We start from the raw sequence: 25,279 nt of genomic DNA, 5'->3' as shown, positions 1-25,279 counted from the left end.
TGTGTAGTGTGTGTGTGTGTGTGTGTACTTTGCATACACACACACACACCTGCACACAGAACGCGCTGTGCTCAAGCCTTAGTTAAATGAATTTTTTGTTTCTTTTTTTTTTTTTTAAATTAATTTACAATTTCTTGTCTTGTTTAGATTTTTTTTTTGTGTGTTTTGGTGGCAGTTGTTAGAAAAATGCCATTTGGTTATGCGGCGCATGTTGAACAGAGTATAACAGTTAAAATATGTATGGTGTGCTATGTTTGTATAACAGTTTAGGGTAAGGCTAGGCAAATTGTTGTTAACAAACAATAAATGACAAACATATTATAAACACGCACGACTTTCAGTTGCTTTTTAATCAATTACAAATGTTGTGTTTCTTTTTTGATTTGATTTCAATGCGATTTTGTTAAAACAATTATTTACTAATTATATTTAAACAATTATCTGTTGCCCGCTTGCTTTAGTTTAACACAAACAAATTATGGTTTAGACTATTTGTTGATATTTTTTTTTGTTTTAACTCAGCATGCGTGTGTGTGTGTGTGTGTGTTATAGCTTAACTTTATATATAATATGTTTATGTTTTGTTTATATTTTATTTTTGTTTTTGCTGTAAAAAACATTCAGATCTCCAATGAATATTTAAATGAAATGTTTCTTATTTTGGTTTTCGCTGGCAGCATGTTCCTTTATAAAGAAATATATATATATGTATATATATGTGTGTGTGTGTGTGTGTGTGTATCAACCAGTACTCGTAGAAAAAGTGTTATATGAAATGCGATTCTATATATCTTTTGTTTTCTTTGTTTGTTTTTGCTTTTTCCATTTTCTTTTTGTTTATTTTTTTCTCTTTTTTTTTTTGGACAAGTTCTCAAAAGTTGAAAAGCTCAGTGCGACAAGTTGCGGGTGTTTTTTTTTTTTTTTTGTTAAGTTCTAGGTTTTCTTTTTTTTTTGTTTTTAATTTTTGTTGGGAACATGCCGCAACTTTTACACAAATTAACACACACATTACGCAAATACATATGTAACTTTCAGCACAACATACAGAATTCATATACGTAATTAACATATTGGTATTTTGCGCCTCTCCACCCACCCACCCCCCGCCCGCCCGCCTAACGCCCCATTTGCACGCGCCACACAGCTGAGCTCAACTCAATCTGAATTTGTTTTTTTTTTTTGTTTGAAATGGGGCTTTACATAGGTTTTTTGCTTTTATACATTTAAGTTTTGGTTTTTCTTTTTTTCCTTTTTCCTTTTTTTAATTTGTTTTGTTTTAGTTTTAAGTTTAGTTTGCTTTGTGGTTGTTGTTTGTTGTTGTTCTTGGCATGCGAGCTACGTTGTTGTTGTTCTTCTTCTTGTTGCTGTGGTGTGTGTGCTTTTTGTTGTTGTTGTTGTTGTTGCTGCTGTCGGCTTAGACAGACAGTGAAACGAAACTGTTATACTGCGTTATATTGCGCTTCAGAATATCCGCGCAGGGGCCCAAAACGCGCTCGAATCTGCGTTAATAAAACAAATTAATGAGATAATTAACATATATATATATATAAATCATATCCAAGTGTGGCAGGTATTGTCGAGCTTTAACCGAGTCAGTTGATTTAGGCTGTAAGTTTTTCACCCATTTTCCGCTTGCGAATCAGTTTTTAATGTATGTTTCTTTCCTTGTATGTGTTTCTTTATAAAGAAATTCTGCTTAAAATTCTCTTCGTCACTCAGAGGCATAGATTTTCAAGAATCAAGCGTCTTTACGCTTTCTTTCCGAAGAATTTTCCACAAAATCCACAAATCCACAAAAATAACACTTTTTCCTTGAACACAATCTTCAACTACCACTTTTTACACCTAGTGTCTATAGGATTTTCACAAAGGTCCTTACAAATGATTATGAGTCCTACATCATGTAGTTTTCCAACAGTTTTCCTCTCTTCCGTTAGGAATTTCCCTCTCAGCTTCTTTCTAGCTCTAACGTGTTGGGCTATACGTTCCTCATCAATCCGTCAGTCAATCAGTTTGTCAATCAGTCGGAATGCACAGTCTTACCTCGCTCTGTCCAGCTTGACACATTTGAGCGGGCCGCGTGCCACAACAGTTGCCGCACGTGGCCGATCCAGAAGCAGAGCAATCTCGCCAAAGTAATCGCTGGAGCCCAGGCGACCCACCTCGGCGGGCTCTTCGCCCTGCTAGAATACAGACAATGTATTAAAGTTTTGTTTTTCATTTATATATATAAATATTTTTCGTCTTTCTCACCTCGGAGCGCTGCTGAAGGACAACGGCACAGCCCTCGAGAATAATGTAAAAGTCATCGCCAGCCGCGCCCTGTTTCACAATTGTCTCGCCATCCTCAAAGGAGCAGGTCTCCAGCGAATCGGCGACGGTTAGGCGCTCCCACTTGTCGAGGCTCTCCAGTATGGAGACACGCGACAGGAACTCCTCATACATTTTGCGCTTACGTATGGTCGAGCCCATTAGGATGCGTCTGTAGGAGTCGCGATCGATGCCCCACAGCTTCACATCGCTCTTGGCGCGCACCGTGGCGGCGCGTGGTGTGCCATAGATGAGGGCCAGCTCACCGAAGCTGCCGCCCTCACTAATGGTGGTCACCAGTTCAGAGTTGACAAAAACCTGTAAAGTTCAGGGATTGTTGTTGTAAATAGAAGCATTCTCTGTCAGGAAGTGCTCAGTTTGGCTACTCACGTCCACCTCACCCACATCGATGACATAGAAATTGTCGCCCTCGTCGCCCTGCTGTATGATATTCTCGCCCGCCGTATGGGTGACAGGAAACATGGCGTCGAATATGTCAGAGCGTTCGCTCTCATCCAGATGAGCGAAGAGCACATTTTTGGCTATGGCCTTGGACAGGGCATTCATTGTCTTGTAATCCTTCGGTACGACCTTCTTAACATAGTTGGCGGCGTCCTCTTCGGTCACGGGCTCGGCGGAGATGCCGCCGCGCCTGCGAACGGGCGGTGCAGCTGTTTGTGGCATTGGACTGAGATCCTCACAATCGTCTGGGCTGATAACCTGTTTGCTGGCATCCAGTTTGACTTGTTCCTGCGATCCGATGATTGCATTTTTATTAGTATAACAGTTTTGTATAGCAGTATCACCATTTGTATAACATTACAATAGTTTGTAGAACAGTTAATATACAATTTTCTTGGTTTATTAACTTAAACAAAATTATAACACTGTATACAATAGCATAGGGGTTGGTACACAGTAGTATAACAGTTGGTATAACAAAGCAGCGGGTTTTACAAAGCAGCGGGTTTTCATAGGCAGAATGGTCATTAGATTTGATTGTAATTTCATTAATATAACACTTTTGTATAGCAGCATCACCATTTAGCACTTAATTATAACTGTTTAATCAAGAATATAACTGTTTGTAGAACAGTTTTTACAAAACTGTATTAGTTTATCAACTTCATTTAAGATTATTGATTCTAAAAAAGTATAGCAGTGTATACAAGAGCATAGGGGTTTGTTTGCATCAGTATAACAGTTGGTATATCAGCGCAACGGGTTTTTCATAATAAGCAATTTATATGATAAGCCAACATTCAACGCCTGCACACGCAAAACGGTCATTAAAACCGCAATAGAAGCTTTTTTTTTTGCACTCAACCACGCCCTGGACGCCCGCCCACCAACAGCTGCACCACCAGCAACAGCAACTCCGGCAATGTGCGTCATCTGGGATGGATGATGCTGACTTTTGCTGCTGTATACATATGTCAAAAGTCAGCTCTACACGTAGGCGGTAACTAAAGCTTCACCATTGCTTCAGCTGCCCGTTTATCTATTTTTGGCAGCTCAAAGTTCGTTTCGGGACGACAAATAGAAAACAGCAGAAAAGTAAAAAAAAACAACACGCAACTGTTTAAGCTCGTCCGCGTTCACGGTCCGCACTGCCCCGGCCAACAGCTGCAGCTAGTAAATTGCATTTGTGAATTGCACTCGAAAAAAAAACGTAATGCCCATCTCGATAGCTTTTAATAACCTTCTGACTGCTGGTGACGTCAATCTGAATAAACTTGCCACAACTGGTTGCACAGCGAATAGATTGAGTTGCATTTAAATGTCACTCGAGAGTATTTAGCTTTGGAATAGCATTTGCGACTGCCGTAGCACAGTTTAGGCGACAACAAGGGGCAATAATTGTTATACAAGCATTATGTGTGTTATAAATATGTTGATTTGTATAACAGCAGTTATCTATCAGACTTGAGTATAACAGTGAAGCAGTTAAATAAAATGGAAAGTTATGTTATAAAGTTCTGTATAACAGTATAACAGCTAAGGACAAATATAAGAGTTTGAATCACACGTAACGCAAATGAGAGCAGGGTTTAGTGATACTACAGTTATGTATGACAGTTGAGTATAACAGTGTAACACTTGTGCGCATTCCTTAAACTGGACAGTCTGAAGAGCTCCGTATAACAGCTGTATAGAACGGTATGCCAGTTGCAGGGTACTTAGGGTTAAAATTGACTGTAATAAGTGTTTGATAACAATTGTATAACAGTTGAAATGCATTAAACTGTTATACAACACTTGTAACAACCTTGCTTACAGCACTCAACTACAAATAGGTGCTTATAAAGAAGTAATTGGCTGGCTATAACAGTTATTTAAGGCCTGATATAACATTTAGCATCCACTTGGCCCTCTTTACAAGTTGTTTATACCAGTTTAGCTTATCAGAATGTAGTGTAGTTTAGCCGAGCCCCACCCAATCTACTCAAAATAAACAAAGCCATTTCGATGTCAATAAACAGCCGGCAAGAAAACACAAAATGGCCAAAATGAATCAACTTTTATGTTCTAAACAAAAGGCGTTTGAAAAATCACATAAAAATCACATGAAAAAGCCACGAATCTAATCAATTTGTAGTGTAAACAAAGCGCGATTGGAAAGCGAACTGCCAGAAAATTGTTTGATGATCATGGAATGGCGCTGATAAGGATGTTGTTTTAGGCCAAGAAAAAACGAAAGACATCAGCAAATATGAACGACTGCCAAATACTCTGTTAACAAAGTATTCAAGCAAGTCGCGGAAAGTTTTCTTCTTCGATTTGAAGAGCTTTATGAAACGCTGCAAGTCTTAAGCTTGCTGCCGCTCAGCCACATGAACATGGCACAGAACTGATATGCTCTTTTTTGTCATTCTGAACAGGGTTTGGGCCGCTTGCCAGCTGAGATGTCTGAGGTGTCACAGGCGCCGCCCCGTCAGCAGCTGCAGCCGAATAAATCAATCAACACGCGACTCGCATACAAATGCCACAAAATGAGGCACATTATCAAAAGCCGCAAAGCTGACAAGTCAAAGTCGCCTGTTGACTCCAACTCGCTCGCTCGCTCTCTCTCTCACTCTATTCAACCCGCTCGTATAAAAAACTATCTGCAACTTTGTTTATGGCCAGGGCCCTGTCTAGGAGGTGGGCCTGGGCCAGTGCCAGGGCCGGGCCCACACGGCGTATGACCGTGACCTTTTGTGCAGCAGCGGAGTCGGCGCCCAGCCAACTAGCCCTGGCCCTGGCCATGGCCCTGAAGCTTCACAGTTGCAGGCCCCACTCTCTCCATTTAGCCAGTCCTCGCTCTACCTCCCTCTGTTGGTCTTTGCAATTTCCATTTGCGCGTCGCTTATTTTTCAGCTTTTGGCGACATTTTAAACGGAAATCGATTTCGTATTGCAAATTAAGTTACTGACGCAAACTAAATTGCCAATGTGTGTGTGTGTGTGCGTGTGTGTTTGGGCATGATTGGGGGTGTAATCTAGACAAACGTCTCATTTGAAAAAAGAGAGCCCTATCAATACGTCAGGTGAGTATGGACAACACATTTGCCAGCTGATTAAATGAATTGGCAGGTAGATTGTAAACTGGACATGGACTCGTTAAACAAGCGACAATCATTTGTAACAATTGCTGCAGGCAGCCAATGCACTGAGAGAAAATAGTGTACGAAATGGAAACGCTTTTTTCAACTGGCTTTTCTGTCGATTAGTTTCTAAGGGATCTAGCATAAAGTTAAAGGTAGAGATTATTTCTATAACTATTTCTATAACTATGCCCAGAATATTCCCTCTGGCATGCTTGTAAATAATAAGCTAGATTGTATTTTCAAGTATTTTTAGGCTATATTCAAACCCGTAAGACAAATTTGAAGACTTTAGCTCCAATAGAAGCTGAGTTCTAAGAGGCAAGTCCTGCTCTGCTAATCCAAAATGATTCAAAGATTCATAAAATCCAAACACAAAAGAGAAATTTGCAGACTTTAGCCATAAGAGTTCTGCGACTCCTAAGAGTCTACCTCTGCTGAACTACAATCTATTCAATGATTCATAAAATTTCATGAAGTAAAAACTTACAAAATGAAGTCTTTTAATATGCCAACTAGAGAAGCGACAATTCCAATTAGATTCAAGTTGTTTTAATGGCCTAAAACTGTGATTTGTTTGGTTTGAGCACGTTCCCAACTTTTTTTCTAGCCGTGTACAATAAATCAATGCCAATGTGCCATAAAAGAAACATTTAACGAGGCGATAACAACAACAAATGCGTGACTATTTCAGCATTTCAGCTTGTGAAGTGCTTGAAAAAGTCGTTGGTGCATCTATCTCAAAGAATTTTGTATTGAAAATGATGGCAATAAAAATCGTGTGAATGCGTAACGAATGAGGCTGGCTGAAGTGTGAATGCCATGAATGCTTATTCAATAATAATAATATGAAAAAAAAAACTACAAGCTGAGTGCAACTAAGAGACTTAAAGAGCAGCTGGGCTTAGGCTTAAGAGACGTAAGAATTTGCAAACCTTTGACATAATTTTTTTTCTAGCTTTCAGCAGCTACAGATGTGTGTGTGTGTGTGTGTGCCTGTGTGTGTGTGTGTGTGTAGTTGCAACAAGTGCTGTTTATGGAGAGACAAAAAATGGCAAATAAACAACAACAATAATCAGATGAATACGCGACGCGACAACGTGAGAAGCAAACAAACAACGAGGCACAAATAAATTCCACTTTGGATTTAATTTTCTATTTTTTCTATATTTTTTCTATAATATATTCTTCTCAGAGTTTGTCTCTGTGCACAGTTTTCCACTAATGTTAATTTTCACAAGTTTTCGTTGTTTAAAGACGGCACAACATGGCAAAAAAAAAAACAAATAAGAATATGAGATAAAATATATTACGTATACGTAATAACGCATAACAACAACAACAACAACAAACAGCAATGACAAATCCAATGTCAAAGTTTTATAAAAATAAATATTCGAAAAATATTTTGTAGCCCAGCGCGCAAAAAAAAAGTCACACACATAAATTTCTCAAATTAAAAGGTGAGCGAACATTTATAAAATAAAAGAAATATATGAAATGAATTATTCGATAAGAAATATATATATATATATATATATTGTATATATATGCGGGCTATTCAGATTTGAGATATGTGCATATTTAATGCTCTGTTTATGAGCAGAATTTTTCGATTTTTAGTTTTAATTGGCGCAATATGAAAGCGAATTATATAAAAATATCTAAATTTATATATATAGAATATATCTGGCTGTATTTCTATATTTATTTGACGCGTGCGTCACACAATTTGCAGCCTATTTAATTTTCATTGAATTTTTACTAGAATTTTCATTTAATTTAATTCTCATTTACAGTTTTTGTTTTTTTTTGCTTGTTGTGCCGTTTTTAATTGTCTAATTAATCCAATTGCAGGCGCACTTCACACTGCATATAAATATGGACATATATGTGTGTAGGTAGACGTGTGTGCGTGTGTGTGTGTGTGTGCGTGTGTGTGTGTCTACCCGCTGTTTTTTCCGCACTCTCGACTTGTCGGCTTTTTCTTTCGTGTTATTTACAAAACGGAGGCGCGACACAAACTGAAAACTGAAAACTGAAAAACTGAATTCCAATTCGCTTTCAGCTTGGCAGCAGACGCCGACGCCGGCAGCGACGTCAACTTCAACGCAGCCAGCATGCCTCTTGTATGATTATTACCGTTAAGTACAGTGGGTTATGTGTGCGCGCGACCCAACATGTCTGTGGTTTTGCGATAGACACCGCATAAAATCGCGTACAAAACAAATCAAAAATTTTGTATTCGAGTGTAACCGACTAGCCAATACACTGTATGTAATGTAAAGCCAGCCTAAAGATCGATAAAGCTTGGCTCAGTGACTCTTAGACTGTAAGTTCATTTCAAACTGTGGACAATTTATGTATCAATTTCTTTTAGATATGTGGATTCAGCTGGGGGTGCGACGATTGCTTTCTGATTGCTGTTGGTGACTCTCAAACTGTAGAAAGCTTTCAAACTGTGAACAGGACCTAACACGTCTGTGCTTGTGCGACAGAGACAGCTGTTTATAGCGTAACCCCAGCCTAAAGATAAGTTGAAAACGCTTGGCTCAGTGACTCTTAGACTGTGAGCCCCAGGCAGTTCCTCTCAAACTGTATAAATTTATAAACAATTCCGTTGTGGGTAGGGCAATTCTTTTTTGAATGGTCTGGCTGACTCTCAAACTGTAAAAGGCTTTCAAACTGTGATCTTTGATCTCTGATCTGCCTAATTGATGTATCTGTCAAACTGTAATGTCAATAAATATCCCTAATTAGCCTGCCTTCTTATGGTCAGTACCAAAAACTTTCGTATCAAACACATACAGACAAGTAAAGACAGAGGACGCGTAGATTTCTCAAAGCCAATATACTCTCTTCACCATGCGAACAGGGCATACAAATTACTTAGTGCGTGTGCGGGTGCTCATGCACTGCTCGAAAACGGGCAGCACTTGCAGCGAACACAAAATCAATTTCATAAACAACACAACAACAATTCGAATTTGTTCAAGCAATTCAAGACAATTAAACATAATTCTTCAATAAATTCAATCAACAAATTTTGGACAGTGTAGCGCACAGCAAAAATCTAAAAACAAAAATACACATGCTCAACAACTAAAATGAGCGAAACATTAATAAACCAGCAACAACAACAACAACAACAATGACAAAATGATGGCCACAAAGTGTAGCCAAGAAATTGTTTGGCCCATAAGACTTGAGGTGTGTTGCGGCAGGCGAGGGGCGAGGGGCTTGCGGCTTGGAACTTTGGCCACTTGTCGGTTGTTTTTGTGCCGCAAAGCAAATGGAAAAAAGGTAAAACAAATCAATTCGAGGCAAAGCCAAAGCCGGGACACAAGAGATATACAGTGAGAGAGCGAGAGGTAGAGGGGGGGTCGAGAGAAAGACAAGGCTAAGAGCAGAGAATTGTGGGCGATTTACGAATATTTGCCTAAGCTCAACCCACACAACAAAAAATAAAGAAAGACATTAAAGAATGAATATCTGCGGCATGCCGAACATAAGATGCCCTTATAGAGACATGGCATAGAAGGGCCTAAATACCTAATATTTATTTAACAACAGATATTCGTATGCAAGCTATATAATATAGAAGTACAATTTGATAAAGTTTTGCCAAAACCTGTCTTCAATCTCTATATATATATAGAGACTCTATCGATATTAAATTTATTTTCTTATCGATGACTAGGATGATCTTATCCTATTACAATATCTCGAAAAAAAGAAAAGTTTCCGTAGGATTTTTAAGATTTTTGTTGATTTTTATACAAGAGCTTGTTTTCATCCCGATCTTTAACCAAGATATAGTGATTCGATTCGTGCAAAGTTGCATCATCTCAGCTGAGAGACTAGTTTCGAGGCAGGTGGACATATCGGGTATATTGCCTCCGCTCTCGCTATTCCCAAGTTTCTTACTTCATGACCTAACTATAATACCCTCGACAAGGCTATGAAAACAATAATAATTACATACTCGAACCAAAGTACAATCAAAATATTGTGACTGTGTGGAATTTATAATTTCGTTTGGCCATATAAAAATATGTTTGTCTGACATATAGGAACATAATATAATTACGCACATATATATATATTATATAATTATGATTTATTATAATTACGTTTGCGACTTTATGATTTCTTCGTGCACCACGTGACGTATGCGCAATGTAAATACGAATGCGAATGAGCCAAACACACAGAACGAGACTGTGCCAAACATGCGATGCGAACAAAGAAATAGACAGTAGACGAGGATGTGGCTTGCGGTGAGAGCTGAGCTGAGGTGGGGTGAGGTGTGGCATGCGGTAAGAATGAGAGTGGAAAATAAGCGTGTGGTAAAGTGTGCCTATGTGTGTGTGAGGGGGCGGCGAGCTATAGTCTCTCTATAGAAAATAAAGACCTTGCCGAGGCCAGCGAGTCTAGCGTCAGGTGAGGCTCAAGTGTGTGCCAGGTCATGACTAAGTGCGTCATTGGAGAGAGATAGATTATGAGAGGGCGAAACAAAGACAGAAATAGAGTAAAAACAATGAGACATAGGCTATTCTATACTTCGAAATGCGACATATGCCTTTTGCCGATTCTTAAAAGCGATATTTGAGATCGATTTCTGAGTTAGGAAAAAAAAGGCAGCGAGAGAAAGAGAGAATAACACGATAAGATATAATAACGAATACACCTCTTAGTAAATTTCATAAGCCATAGCTTCTCTTAAGTTCTATAAAGTTAAGATAAAAGGACAGAGAAAGGGGTTGACATAAAGTGCGTAATGTGGTAAATGCCCTTCTCGGCGATTCTCATAAGCAATCACTTAGCTTATTATCTAAGAGCTATAGCTCAGCTCAAGCTCTATAATGGAAAGATAAAAAAGAAAAGAAATGGGCTGACATAATGTGCTGTATGTAGTAAATGCCCTCTTGGCGATTCTCATAAGCAATCACTTAGTCTAAGAGAGGGGACAGGGAGAGGGAAGAGAGAGAGAAAACAAAGACAAAGCCCTGAAGCAGAGAGAACCATAAATGACAAGTTAGATATGCGGCAAATGCAGTTCACAATGCGATTCACATAATCAATACCCAAGTCTGATAAATATCTCATTCCATTCGCAAGCTAAGGCTTCAAGGCAATGCTATTCTTAAACGGATAAGCATTAAAACCAGCTAAATGCTAATTTATTTTACTAATTATGTCATTTGGGCATATCCTAACCAAAATAAGTAACGTCTTCTGTGGCCCATTTCAAGCCAACAATTTAGCTCAAAAGATATTTTTAAAGCCAAATTAAATAATAATCGCCGCTGCCATGCCACAGATTGGATTTAATGTGGGTCACAGAGCCGCTGTAAAAGTTTTTCAAGGCACGGGCTTTGAATTTCGAGCTACCTTTAGCCGTGTTTTTTGGGTGGGTTGGAAAGTGGCCTTAACTTAGCACAAACTGCGGAAAAGCTTTTTGTCTGCCTGTGTGTGTGTGTGTGTGTGTGTGAATGCGTTTTATAATCGAATTAATTAAAATTTTACACACTGCCTCCGGCGGCAAACTCCGCTCAACCAGTCCAGAGTGTAATGTTGTACTGGGAGAAAAACTTCAGCTTTCCACATTAGGGAAAACTTTAGAAATCTTCACTTTAGTTTGAGGGATATATTTTGTAGGAATAACATACGTACTTACTCCTACACTGACTGCACATTATATGTGCTACTTTTTTTTTTACAATTTACTAATTTGTTTTTCTCAGTGCATAAATTTAGCGAACTGCCCGCATTCTGCAGTTTCCGTTCGCATCACCTATTCCGGGCTCCTGCTTTGTTAAGCGAAATTTCCAATTCAGTGAACTTTTTGTTACCAGCTGCACAGCCCCACAGCCGTCCCTGGCACGCCCCCTTTTCTACTTTATGGAACTGGTAGCATCCCCTTGCCTAGCCTCCAACCCCCCAACTTCCCCCACCTACTGTCTAGCTGTATGTGTCAGCTAAACAAAAGCTTTTGTAGCTGCTTCAAATTATTTGGACCAAATCGTCTCCATATCGAAGCTTGGATGTTTGTCTACCGATTGACAACTTGGTCAACTTGGTGTCCTGCGTAGTCGTCACAGTACTCAGCAGTAATTGGTGCTGACGTCACAGAACCGATAAATTGTGGCATTATTACTATTGATGTTTATATATATATGTACTATAAATATACACTCAGAGAAAAAGAACGACAAAACATGTCCTAAGATTTCCGTGAGCCCAAAATTTCCAAAGAGAAGACAGAAAAACAGAACTCTGTCAAATTTATAACTAACTTAAAGTGTACTTAATACTTAATCCAAGCGTGGATTAAAGATACTTCAACAACAAAATGTACCCCAGAACAACACAGTTTGAAATTTATCCCAGTCCGACTAGAACTCATGTGGTTTTTCTCAGAGTGTACTCTAATATCGAATTAGCGTGCACGCTTAATGCCCGCTTAGGTTCGCTAGCAGCCAACAGCTCTTCAGGGAGTGCATATTACGTATACGCCGCATATGACGTTAACATTGTGCCCGCTCACAGATGACATTGTCCTGGGCCCCGTGTTCCAGCTCAGCTGTTGCTTCGCATAGAGTCTGTCGTGCTGTTTCATTTATTGCCTAAATAATTCATGAATTTCCGTCCACTTTGGTCCGCTTTGGTTTGCTTGTTAACGGCGCTTATAAGCCGCTTAATGGATGGCCAAACAAAAGGTCGCCGCATCCGATGCTTAAAACGATACCTTCACAGATTGCCCTATAACCTTTAGCTCAAAATAATGTGTGTGTGTGGATGAGGATACAATATCTTAACATAAAACTTTTACAATAATGGCCAAGAACTCCAAAAAACATATGGAAAATACCATAAGAGAGAGAGAGTAGCCACGATGGGCAGCTAAAGACACAGATACTTGGGAGGGTTTGGAATAAAATAAACACATTTTAGAAAGACAGCACAAAAAAAAGTTATGTATGACATTGGAATTCATAGGAATTCTTAAGAGCCTTAAGTACAACAATCTTAAAATTCAATAACAAGGATATTTTCATTATGGGCGCTGAGAATTAAATATCCCTGCAGACTTAACATACTCCAAAGCTCAGCCATATATTATTCTTTTCCAAAAAGAACACAATTATCAACTGGCCTTTGCTATTCAAGTTATATAATATAGTAATCGGATATATCGAGAATTTGATCATTAATAATTTCCTTTAAAAAGCTTAATTAAAGGCATTTCTGTCTTAAAGCTTTCATCTGAACATTTTGGCTGCATTTAATTGTCAAGCTTTTTAGGTGCGAAAATTACTTGGAAAATAAATATTATATATATTTATTTTAAATAAATTCACTTTATAACCCGGACTGCATTTAAGTCTCAAGCTAAGGCGCGGAAAAATATTTGATATGCTTTTAATGTCTCTTAACACTTAATCTTTACTTTAACTCTTTTGACACACAACGTTTACGACGACAACTGTACCCACCATGTTTCCTGCTTGGGAGGTGGCCATTTTCTTTTTTTTTCTGCCTTCTGCGTGTTGTGTTCTTTTTAATAGTGTGCCAAAAGACCGGTCAACAGCAACGGCAACAACAAGAATGCGATGAACCGGGCTTAACTATTTATTGGCCACACTAATCACAGGCCGGCGAAAATAAACAAGACGATGACAGCTGTCGCTAATGTTCTACTAGTTGTAACTGTAACTGTAACGGTAACTGCGTCTGTTGCGACCGTTAATTTTGTGCCATTTACTGTTCGATTTGACGATGTGAATGATGACAAGTGTCTGAAGCGTGCCATAAACGAATTCAATCAACGGGCAGCACACGCAACGCGTCAGCGAATAACCGTAGAGGACAACGGCGGCGGCACGAATAGTTAGCGCACAATATGCCAAGTAGCTGTAACTTTGAACTGTAAATATAACTGTAACAGCGCTGGAAATAGCTGCGACGACTAAGACAACGCACGAAAGCTAGCAGCAGCAGCAGCAGCAGGGACAACGATTCCAAACTGACTAACAGTAAACAGCCGTGACGACGACATGATGACCTTCACCAACACGCACAGCCCAAGGAAAGTGGCCAAAAAACGAAACTTTTCGCACGCACACACACACGCAAGCAATAACAAAGCTGGGACGCTGCTGCGACGCAAGCAGCAGCAGCAGCATCAGGCGCCTGGCAAAAGCTTCGGCAGCGACTTTGTGCTTTGATTTCATTTCGCGTTGCGTGCCGAGAGACGAGTCTTTTTTTTCTTTCAAATGCAAAATGGCCATAAACTTGCAAAAAGCTGCTCTCTCACGCAACATGGCTGTATGTGTGAGTGCCAATGTATACATATGTGTGTTCAGTTGTTCTCACAGCTGACAAAGAGTGCGAGTGAGTGAGAGCGCAATGTAAACATTAGGCGACAGTTGCCAGCTGCGCTACCATGTTATGCTACGCTCGTATGAGTGTGTGTGTGCGTGTGTGTGTGTTCCTGATAGGCAACAGAGCTTGTTGAGCGCTTTCAATACCCTTGTAGAGCGAGTGGAAACAAGTATATATGTATGTATGTGTTTATATTGCATGCTGACAAGTTTCACCGTGTTTTTTGTAGGCCACTTTGATTTTACCACTATATTATATAGTTGGAATATAATAAATGTTTTTTTTTTAAACATTCCTTTTAGATATTGAGAATATCAATTAGAAATAACCAATCATTATATCTATAACTACAAACTATTATTTAAGGCTCAACCACATCATACGCAGAATCGCGCAAAAAAGAATGAAACAAAAAAATTATTATAGACATAATATAGGGTATTTTAGCTTCGGCATGCAGAAGTTCTTGCTTTGGTGAGTTGCTTGACGTATGCGTCGCCACATATAGCAGCAGCAAGCACATCAAAGCTTTTGCTCACCCACACATTAGCAACAGCAGAGAGAGAGAGAGAGAGAGACAGAGAGAGAGATAGCAAGATAAAGAGAGCCGATGCCTCGGTCTAAAAGCTTCGAGGCTAATCATAAAAATAAAATAAACTCATGCTGCAGCTTGAATGTGTTGCAATCGAATGCGTGGGCGGGGCGGGGCGGGGCGGGCAGCATTAGCTTGCCATTACGATCGTATACAATAACAACTTACAATATCCTCCTCCGGTATGGTGGTGCAGGAGGTGCGCACATGTCGCACACGATGCATTGCATCCAGACTCAGGCGATGCTCATGATCGTCCCGCAGCATGGCATCGAATACGGCAACGCCGCCATCGATGCTGCTCTCGCGTAGAATGCGTCCGCCGCGTCCGCTGAAGCTGCCGCTGCCATGATGATGGGCCGTTGCATAGCTGACGCCCACCTCCGAAAAGGAACGTATGCGCATCGCGCCGTTCTCATCCGTGGTGAGGGCCACCGATTTAAAGCGATCGATAACCGCATCCTGAATGCTGTTCACGCTCAGCTGATTGCCCATGGCGAGTAGCGTTGCAGGCAGGACACAAGCAAAAACTCAAACAAACAACAAAACAACAGGTGAGGCAGCAGCTGCCGCGGTTGGAGCCGCACGTTCGGGCGCTTCTGCACGGCGCCAGGTTGTTTATCAAACTGAAGTCCGGCACGGGCATTCAACAGGCAACGACCAGCCAGCCAGCCAGCCAGCCAGCCAGGCAGCCAGCCAGGCGTAGAGAGCGCAGGGGTGGGAGAGAGAGAGAGAGAGAGAAGAGCTGAAGTGCGGCCACAGGTGCCGTTGCTGCACTGCACCGAGGCTAAAACTGCAGTCGCAGCAGAACTTTTCTTTCAGCAGCGGCAGCCTTTTCCAGGAACCATTATAAAGCTTTTAAGCTCGCCACGGCCAATGCAATAAGCCAATGCAAACCGCAGGACACATGCATATATATATATATATATACACACACACACATACATATATGCCGTGTGTTTATTTATGTATTGAAGCGAGAGCGAGATAATGAACCAAATGAAGCATCTCACACGCGGGTTTTTTTTGTCTCCTAAATAAGTCCACGCTGTGGTCACTGCTGACCCCAAAAATAGACCAAGAGGATTATTGATTTGAACGATTATCAAGCAAAGCGTAATCAGGTTTGAGATTTGGCATCCAACAGGAATTAGGCTCAAATTGAAAATGATAAGGAATTAAAAAAAAATGGGATCAAATACATTTAAATGCCGAAATGAAATCAGCGAAAGACTAAAAGACTCTTTGCGTGTGCGATTGTGGGTGTTTGAAAGTAATGTAGTGTTGATTAACGTTAACAGTTTTAAAAAGTTTAGGATATGAGCGTCAAAAAGGACGTCATGTTAAATGTCGAAATGTAATCAGAGCATCCAGAGTTTATATATTCCTAAAAGACATTTATTTGCGTGTGCGATTGCGTGTGTGTGTTTGTGTGTGTTAAAAGTAATGTAGTGTTGGTTAACGTTAACAGATCTAAAAAGTTGAGGATATGAATACAGCAGCAATTGGGCTGCAACTAATATATAGACTAATCAGAGCGACGTCGGTTTAGTTTGGATTTCTTGACACGCTTGGGGCGACGTGTCCAATGCAGCTTTGAGGAAATATTCGGCCTTGATTTGGCCCTCAATTTGCGCAGCCGCCCAGTAGCCTTTGTACTACGTATGGCAATCTTTTTGGGCGTCTTGGACAATAGATCTACGGCCAGCCGAGCGCCAATATAGGCACCCTATAGATACGTTTAAGATTTGTGAGACAACAATGTTGGTTAAGGCTTAAGGCAAACCTCCTCGAACATCAAACGTTCGCTGGGCTGGAGTCCCTGCCAAGCCGCCGACGCCTCACAGACCAACTGCTGCGGGGTATAGCCCCTTTTATAGCATCCAAGCCAATATTCGCGCAAGAAATTATAATAGGCACATTTGGTCACCAAAACGGGTACGGCCATGTTGAACCAAACGAAATCGAAAATCGAACCGAAAAACCCGAAAACCCGATTACGTACGTAACAATTTATTACTTTTTTGTTTTTGACAAATGTTTGCTGTTTACAGTGTTAATGCTGCTGTTGAACTGATTCCGAATCGGTTAAGGCATTGCCTGTGCCTGTTCCGTATCGAAATGAAAGCCACCTCAAGGCCTACGCTCGAGAGGAAAAAAATGGATGAAAATACGAGAAAAACCAAGAACCATCTTGTATTTGGAGATACCCGTACAGAAACATGGCTTTCGCCGAGCTGAGAGTAGAATCTTAAAGCTAGGAAATAGATATGTGTCTTGCAAATTAAAACATTTATCAGGATGCCAAACAAGGAGTAGAATACAATCGCCTAGTGACAAGTCAACGAAAACTTTCGGCAAAACAATCAGCCGAAAAGTTCTCCAAATACTTCAGTCCAAACAAAACCGAGACAAACGAAAGGAGTTGTCATTCATATTTCAAAATCAATCCAAGCTGGATCTACTGCTTGTGCCGAGCTCTCCTCAAACAAAAACAAAAGGACAAACATGCATTCAAGACTCAAGATGTTGATGTAGGTCAAGACTGTATACACTTTAGGGGTTCGGATATGCCCATTTTCTTGGCTCATTGGATGCATCCAAACATTTGGAATGGGCTAAAGGCACGCTTGCCTGGGGAAGCCAATGCGAACAACAGGGCAACATAATTTTTAAATAATAATAATATTAAAATAAAAAAAGCGTGGACTTACCCGCTCCAGTTTTTGAAAATAGTTGCGCAGGAATTGCACGGGATTGTCCGGTCGGCAGACGCACAGCTGGACGATGCAGTCTTTGAGGACGCGCTGAATGCCATGCGATTGTATATAATGTTCGCATTCGCGCAGGCTTTGCTCCTCCAAAGTCTTGGCCATCATGTAAGACATGTGTAAGTGTGTCGATGTATGTGTGCGTGTGCGTGCACGTGTGTGTGAGAATGAGTTGAAGTGAAAAAGTTGCAGCTGAAGCGTGTTGGAGCTGTTGATAGCGCAGATGACAGCGTGGTTGCGGGTTTTTCGTTCTGCAATACACAGTATACACGAGCTATGTAGGGTATTTGTGTGGAATTGTGTCTGTGACTGTGTCTGTGGGTGTGGGTGTATGTGTGTGTGTGTGTGCGGTTAATGTTTGGCTGTGGTTAGCTGCTGCTGCTGCTGCAGCTGTTGCAGCTGTACGAATTGCAATTGTACTACACACTACAGGAAAATCAAGTAAATAAACTTATTGGAACGGGGGCGTCAAGTGCACCGCGAGCACCACTTGTGTATGTACATATGCATGTATGAATGTATAGCTTTTTCTCTGCTTTTGCTTTTGGTTTTGCTTTTTCTGCCTTTTTTGCTTTTACTCTTGGCTTTTGGCACTGTGTTCACTTTTGCAATTCACGTCGTTTAGCACTGCTGCGGTTTGTTGCTGCCGTTTGTCAATTGCCTAACCGTTTCTTGCAGCATTTGGGGCAATTTCTAAGGGGTTGCGTATGTGCGGAACACTGTTTTTTCATAAAAACTTAACTAATTTTCACGCACGTAAACCACTACAGTCGTTGTTGTTGTTTTTGTGAAATAGTGATGGGCGCCAGTGTGAACAGTTGGTGCCAAAAATACTAAAGCTTGTTAAGTATCGCTATCGATAACGGGCGTCTATAAAATTTAACAACACTATTCTCTGACAATGCAAGGGAGCATTGTGCTGCAGTGTTACATTCACTAAATTGTTTAAAATACTAAATTTCGCATTCCAAACGGAATATCGTGCTTAAGAGCACACTCACTTAAGTGGTAATATAAAATGCTGTACCGATTAAAACAGCTTTAAAAAAATACTAAAGTCACTTAATATCGTGTATAGCTATCGATAACAAACACAACCAGAACTAACAGCACTGATACTTTGTTGGCAGCTACATTATAACGGTGAAACGGAGCGCTGTTATTTTTAAATGTTCACTTAATTAAAATAGCCCGAAAACATTAGCTATGTGGATGATGCAAGAAAACAGCAATTATTTGTGCCATCAATTGAAGGTAAGTGCCCGCATGCCTCACTTTCGGCTCAGGCAATTGTACATTGCCCGACCCCCAATGGGGTTTATTGATTTTTCTCGCTTAGCTAAAATGCTGCACACGGAATCGTTGCCCAGTCATCAAGGTATCTACACGCCGCTAAGTCAGGCAATGACCGACTCCGAATCCGATGAAGAGATTGAAATACACAACGCCAACAAGCATCGACAGGGACAGCAGCAGCAGCCGCAGCAGCAGCAAATACATCATCAACAACGCAATCGCAGCCGCATACCACCCAATACATTAGCATTAAAATCGCCGCACACACGCCCCACAGCAACACGCATTGTAGGCTGCTCGCAGCCAAAGCAACAACAGCAGCCACAGCAGCTACCGGAGCAGCAACAGCCGCCCAACAGAAAGGCAAGCAGCTACACGACGAACATGCAGAACACATTCCGTTCGGTGATGCTCAGCGATTTGGGCAGCACCGGTGCCGGCAATGTTGGCGTTGAGTTCTCCAACTTCAATGGGGAATATGATGTGAGCGCCGATAATGTGGCCATTTTGGGCAATCAAACGGACGAGGCAAAGCGTCCGCCCATGTCGACTAGGAGACGCATCTGTTTTATTGCCTCGCTGCTGCTGTGCCTTTTCGCCGTCGTTGGGTTTGTTTGGATTATACCGTGCGGCAATGCGGATGGCACTGGCGCCTGTCCAGCGCCCGTGGATCGCCAAAAGACGCACAACTGGCTCAATAACTATACCAAAATCGAGCTGAGAGGCGGCGTTAATGTTGTCGCCGGCCTGCGTGCCTGGGAAAATAATCTAATATTTCTGTATCGTGGCGATGTCTTCTTTCCGGAGTTTCGTCCCAGCAATCACAAACGCAATGGCATCATATCGCTCATTGGCAGCTCCGGCGCTGTTGCCTGGTACGATGAGACGGTTGACGAGCCGGTGGCCATAGACTGCACCCTGCTGGATGTGGACAGCAACGGGAAACCGGATTGCCTGGTCATCGATGAGTACGGTGAACTGGGCGCCATCAATGCGGCCAGCGGCGAGTGGCACTGGCGCTTTAAGGATCATGCTGCCCACAAGTTGGACGCCTATGACTTTCCGCTCATCTTGCCAGACATTGATGGCGACGGCGTGCTGGACATATTGCTTATATCTAGCCTCTCGCTGGAGCAGCGCACCAAGACGTTCGTGCAGCGCCAACAGCAGCCGGGCTCACCGGCTGCAGCACAGCTGGAGGCACGCAATGTGCTGCGGCTGCTGTCGGGACGCCGCGGGCGGCCCATTGGCGAGGGCTTTCGTGTGCACGATTGCCAGAAATTGTCCAGACTGCAACTGGACACAGCTGCCGCTGCTGGTGGCAGTTCGGGCGTCGGGTCTGGCACCGCCTCGGCAGCCATGCTCAACATTAGCTACAACTGCTGGCGCAACAATACGGAGCTGCAGCGCTCCAAGACGCTGGCCGAGCTCTATGCGTTGATAACGAACAAGTCGCTTGTTGGGCGACGTCTGCTGCCCGCATCGAAGATCGCGCAGCATCGCCGCTATGCCCAGCGCAAGGAGATGGATGCACAGCGAAATGTTTATGTGCTCAGCGGACGCGAGCTGCTTGTGGAGAATCGCGGCAAGTGTCCCGATTGCAATGTAACGCTAAAGTTGAGCGAAACGCGCGACGGTAGGCACAACATGCTGCACAATTTCACGAATAGCGGCATGTACGGCATGGTGCCGGCCCAGTGGCACTTCAAGAATACCAAATCCAAGATGTCCGGCTTTGTGATAAAGTTCTGGAAGTGGCATAGTCCCTCGAATCAGCCGCAAACGCAGTCGAACAGCGGCAACAACAGCGTGGACAAGAGCCACAACTATACAAACAGCAGCAGCAGCAGCAGCAGCATCAGCTCCAAGAATATAAATGCCATCCGGGAGAAGGACAAGAGCAAGGACAAGTCATATTCAAAGTCTCAGCAGCAGCAGCATAAGAAGCAGCAACAACGCCTGAAACGCGACTCGCTGGATCATGAGTTTCCCGCGGACCAAGTGGAGTTCGATGCCTTTGAGCATTTGTTGCCGCTGCAGAAGCGCGAGGCCTTCACCATGCCCGCCAAGAATCAGAGCAAAGCCAACGCCAGTCAGTCGCAGCTCATGAAGAACTACAAAATGCAAATGATCACCGAGACGGTTATTTTGGTGCTCTTCATTGGCGCCGATACGCGCATCGAGAACACCTCGCAGAGCAATATCATCCAGTTCTGTCGCAACGATCGCAACGAAATGATCTGCCAGCCGGATCTGAACAATCAGGAGAATTCGATGCTTATTGCGGATCTCGATTCGGACGGTTCGCAAGAGTTGGTCTCCTACATGTCCACCTTTGTCCAGGCGAACGATGAACCCACCAGCGATTGGAAGCTGGTCAGCTATGTGCGACTTCTGCGACTCCAGGCCGAGCTGCCTGCCTTTTACGACCAGGAAAAACGCAACTAGGTGTCACCAAATTCGTGGCACAGAGAACGTGTGCATTTACAACCCACTCACTAGTCAGCTATATAGGGGCATTGGAAGGGATTGGGCGGCGGCGGCGGCGGCGGCGGCGGCAACATACATTACTTAGTAGTTAAATTGCTAGTTGCATTATATTACGATAACATTAAACAATTACAATTGTACTATATTATAAATAGATACCTTTTCTAGAATCCCAAAATAAAGCACTCGTGGCAATAAACGGCAACTGTTAACTTTGACTACGGAAACTGGTTGATATATAGAGCTACGGAATTCCAAATGGACAACAAGATATATATATTCGGTAAACAGACATAATGGAAACGGGGAAAAGTATTATTAAAATGAAACACTTACGATCTGCGTATGCTTCTTTCCATATCTGGTGTCTTTAACTATTGTAATCTCCGTCCAAATCAGCTGAAGTCTCCTTAAACGTGTTACTCATTCAAATTAAATATATCTTATTATAGGGGTATACCAAATGAGCCACCTTCTCGAACGTGTTGCGACATTTCGCAGTTTATATTTTTTCTTTCTAAAAGAACTAACTACCACAAGTGCATGGTAAGTTCAGGAGCTTAACAACTTCTTAAAATTCCACATCGTTAACATAACGTTTGTAGCTGGCCTGAAAATTGGCCGATGACCACTGCTCGGTTATAATCTTAAACTCAGCCTCCAGGCGCTGCAGTGACGCCGTGTTGCCCGTTTGATTTAGCTTCTTGAGTGCTCGATAGTGCTGCACAGAGAATAAATGCGAGAATATTAGGACGGATCAGAAAGTGGTCATATGGTTTAACTTACATCGGCTGTGGTGCTGGAAATAAGTGTGGCAACCGCCAGAGCCTCATCGTTGACACTGCGCGACTTGCACAGCTTGTCGATGAAGCTGCAGGGTGAATCGACAACATCGGATGCGTGCAGACGCTCGCCCAGCAAAAACAAACGCGTTTGCTAGCAAAGAAAAGAAGTTAGAATAAGTATGACAAATATATGTGAATGGGCTGGCCTACCAGTTGGGTGGAGACCTTCTGGTGTTTGAGCCAGAAGGCGTAGCCCTCCGGCAACTGGCCAAGCTTGGCGTAGTTCGTCTCAAAACAGCAATCATCGGCGGCCAGCACGTAGTCAAACAATGGCAACTGCATAACGCCCAGATTCTTCAGGTTTCCCACAATGCCAGCCACCAGGGGCTTGGGGAATGTAGCCAAGGTGCGTAGATATGTTCTGAGCGAAACAGTTTTATCAGTTAGAAATTTAGTAGACTTCAGAAATGCCAAGTGCTCACTCACTTTAAAACTAAGGCTAATTGCGTGGCGCCACTTTTGCGCTTCTCCGGCGTGGCTGCCACCAGCTCCTGGCAATCGATGCCCTGACAGAATTGTTGACCCTGCACGCTCAGTAGCACCGTGTTGCAATCGTTGCTTTTGGCCAATTTGTTTAGCATTTCGGTGAGTTTTTGCAATAACTGCATTTTGTATGTGTAGCCCGTTTTCGAGAGCTGTGTGTTGATAACTAATTGCGCGACCTTCTCCAGCTTGTGCAGCGTCACCAGCTCCATTTTGGCTACCTTCACCTCTTTGAGCTGCAGTCCGCCACGTTTAAAATCATTGGCCAGCGTTTGCGGTGCACTGCCATCGCTTCTTTGGTTGGCTTTGTTTTCAGGTTTCAAGAATATAAACGACGGATCCATTGCAGACGCATCTGAGGCATCATCCGACAGATTGGCCACTGTGCCGGGCTTATTGTCCAGCGACAGCCGATTGACAGACGCGTTACTTGAGTACGAGCTATTGGAGCGTCGACGCATAATCATAGACTCCTCGCTGGCCCGTTGCTTGTAAACATAATCCCAGGAATCAGATGCACGCGGCTTCGTGCCCTTGGTGAACACAGCATCCACGGCAGCTGCACTGTTTGTTGTCGCACGTTTGCCGGCTTTGGGTGGGCTCTCTTTTTTCGTGGGCGCTGCTGCAACCTCAACGGCATTGGCTACCGCTGCTTTCTGTAGCTACAAACCAAACAAATATTGAGATACTAGACTTGTTATTGTTGGGCGTTCCTTAGCTTACCCTTCCCGTTATGGTGAGTGCACGCTTGCGCATCAGAGGCTTATTGGCTGCCTCGCCGCCGCTCAGCTCACGCTGTTCACGCTCGACAGCTTGCATCATATTGGCGGCGCCCTCGTCACCCATCAGTCGGTCAATTTCGCTGACCTTCTTCTTTTTGGTCAAGCTGCCGGCACCATTTGGCACATTCGGTGTCTGAGAGCGACGCTTGGGCGGCGATATCGTCGCATTCGATTCTGTAAGTTTTGCTGGTGTTGCGGAGCGTTTGATAGCCGCCTTCGGTGGCTCTTTGGGTGTAGATGGTCGCAGCTTTTTGGGCGCTGTTTCCGCGTTGCTTGTCTTAATTGCTGTTGTTATTGTTGTTGTAGTTGTTGCTGCTACGGTTGTGATTGTTGCTTTTGCAGCTGGTACGCTTGTTGTTGCTTTTGCCGTTGCAGTTGCAGTTGCAGTTGCGTTGGGCTTTGCACTTGCATATTGCGCAAAGGACTTTTGCGTTTCAGGCACATCTGGATCCCAAATAATTTTGCGCTTTATAATGCGCGTACGCTTGAAACCTGCAAAACGTGCGTTCGATTTAGGATTTATCTATATTATCTGTATAAATCATGCTCACCAGTGGTTTCCGAATTGCTGTTGGGCTGCTCTGCAGTAGGTTTGGGCTTCTCCACTGGTTTCTGGCTGACGGATTTCAGCATTACCTTCACGCTGCCCACCATCAGCGGCGCCTCGATGACTGGCTTGGGCTTCTTGATGAGCGGCTTCTTTGTGGCGGGTATTGCTTTGGAATTGGAGGCAGTGTCACTGCCGCTGTCGTACTCGTTCCAGTCATCGTTCAGCGAGCTGATTATGTCCAGCGGCTGTTGCTGTTGCTGCTTAGTCGTCGCTGCCGCTGGCTCTTTGCGTCGCGATTTCTGTGCCGTCAGATTGGCCATTTGCTCGAGGGCCACGGCACGTGCCTGCTCCGGCGACAGCTTCGATTTGCCTGCGAACTTTAAGCCAGTCTTTGGGGCAGTCGGACTGCTGTTAACTGTTGCCGTCAGTTCTGGACTGGGCCCGCTCACATTGTCACCGTCATCGATTTCCATGATCTCGTATTGCCCTTCGCCCTCAATTGTGACGCCCACATTGTCCAGCTTGGCTAGTGTCAGCTCAATGTTGGACTTTTGTTCACTTGCCGCTGGCTGAACTGATTGCTCCTGTTCTTGATCGGTGCCCTTGAGCAGTGCTATCAGATCGGCTTCTTCCAAGGCGGCTGCTGTTACCGGCTCTTCCTTGACATGCGCCTTGTTGACCGGTGTGCAACGCTTCGTGGTTGTCAGTTCGTCAATAATTAGTGCATCATTGCTGCTTCCATTGCCGTTTTCGGCTGTGCTGCCAGCCGGGGCGTTTAGCAGCGCTGTCGTCTCCTCTTCCTCCTGGCCAGACTCTGTGCCATGCTGTATGTTATGCATTTTGGCTATTTCCTGCTCCAATGAGCACAGCTCATCGAGCTTTTCCATTTTTGGTTCGTGAGCCACAGCATCGTCGCTGGATATTTTCTTTTCCTCATGTTTGGGTTCCGATGCGACCGCTTTTTCTGCTTCTTCTGCTTCGATGCTGTTTGTTTCCGATGCTGCCACTTTGGGCTTTTGCTGTGCATCTAATTCTATGTCACCAACTTCGGCCATATCCCGAGTGCCTTTGAATTGGTTAACTTTTTATAAAAATGCACTATAAAGTTGAAATTCCTATGCACTTGAATAAGTTTTTATATACAATTTTTCATGCACTTGCTGCAACAGCGGCCATTTTATAGTGA

The 25,279-nt window shown here is 42.9% G+C and overlaps 4 protein-coding genes and 1 long non-coding RNA gene across 8 annotated transcripts; 2 read left to right on the top strand and 3 right to left on the bottom strand.

The window, feature by feature from the left end:
- Positions 1–1,347: 1,347 nt before the first annotated feature.
- LOC115762906 (cAMP-dependent protein kinase type I regulatory subunit) lies at positions 1,348–18,436 on the bottom strand. Of its 4 annotated transcripts, none has more exons than XM_030705283.1 (5): positions 17,591–18,436; positions 2,701–3,060; positions 2,254–2,628; positions 2,044–2,183; positions 1,348–1,499 (listed from the first exon to the last, which is right to left on the bottom strand). In XM_030705283.1, the coding sequence occupies exons 1-5, from the start codon at positions 17,762–17,764 to the stop codon at positions 1,415–1,417; spliced, it is 1,134 nt and encodes a 377-aa protein (XP_030561143.1). In that variant the 5' UTR covers positions 17,765–18,436; the 3' UTR covers positions 1,348–1,414. The 4 variants fall into 4 exon arrangements, with proteins under 4 accessions (XP_030561143.1, XP_030561144.1, XP_030561146.1 ...); XM_030705284.1 differs by having other exon boundaries at positions 2,044–2,180; XM_030705286.1 differs by lacking the exon at positions 17,591–18,436 and adding an exon at positions 7,846–7,868.
- LOC115762910 lies at positions 7,309–8,621 on the top strand. The gene is made up of 3 exons (XR_004017835.1): positions 7,309–7,359; positions 7,965–8,228; positions 8,277–8,621. It is a non-coding gene; the product is annotated as an uncharacterized LOC115762910 (long non-coding RNA).
- Positions 16,253–16,954, bottom strand: LOC115762908. The gene is made up of 2 exons (XM_030705287.1): positions 16,663–16,954; positions 16,253–16,605 (listed from the first exon to the last, which is right to left on the bottom strand). The coding sequence occupies exons 1-2, from the start codon at positions 16,822–16,824 to the stop codon at positions 16,405–16,407; spliced, it is 363 nt and encodes a 120-aa protein (XP_030561147.1). The 5' UTR covers positions 16,825–16,954; the 3' UTR covers positions 16,253–16,404.
- A 322-nt stretch (positions 18,437–18,758) lies between the features above and the next one.
- LOC115762905 lies at positions 18,759–21,605 on the top strand. Its single transcript, XM_030705282.1, has 2 exons — positions 18,759–18,901; positions 18,987–21,605. Exon 2 carries the CDS (start codon positions 18,992–18,994, stop codon positions 21,389–21,391), a length of 2,400 nt encoding a protein of 799 aa, XP_030561142.1. The 5' UTR covers positions 18,759–18,901; positions 18,987–18,991; the 3' UTR covers positions 21,392–21,605.
- LOC115762909 (nucleolar protein dao-5) lies at positions 21,600–25,266 on the bottom strand. The gene is made up of 7 exons (XM_030705289.1): positions 24,095–25,266; positions 23,485–24,035; positions 22,705–23,423; positions 22,429–22,639; positions 22,220–22,369; positions 21,770–22,154; positions 21,600–21,677 (listed from the first exon to the last, which is right to left on the bottom strand). Exons 1-6 carry the CDS (start codon positions 25,146–25,148, stop codon positions 22,005–22,007), a joined length of 2,835 nt encoding a protein of 944 aa, XP_030561149.1. The 5' UTR covers positions 25,149–25,266; the 3' UTR covers positions 21,600–21,677; positions 21,770–22,004.
- Between the last annotated feature and the right edge of the window lie 13 nt (positions 25,267–25,279).

The sequence above is a fragment of the Drosophila novamexicana genome, unplaced genomic scaffold, assembly GCF_003285875.2.
Source record: "Drosophila novamexicana strain 15010-1031.04,08,12 unplaced genomic scaffold, DnovRS2.1 tig00000644-arrow-pilon, whole genome shotgun sequence".
NCBI lineage: Eukaryota > Metazoa > Arthropoda > Insecta > Diptera > Drosophilidae > Drosophila > Drosophila novamexicana.
This window is presented reverse-complemented; position numbering and strand designations above follow the sequence as displayed.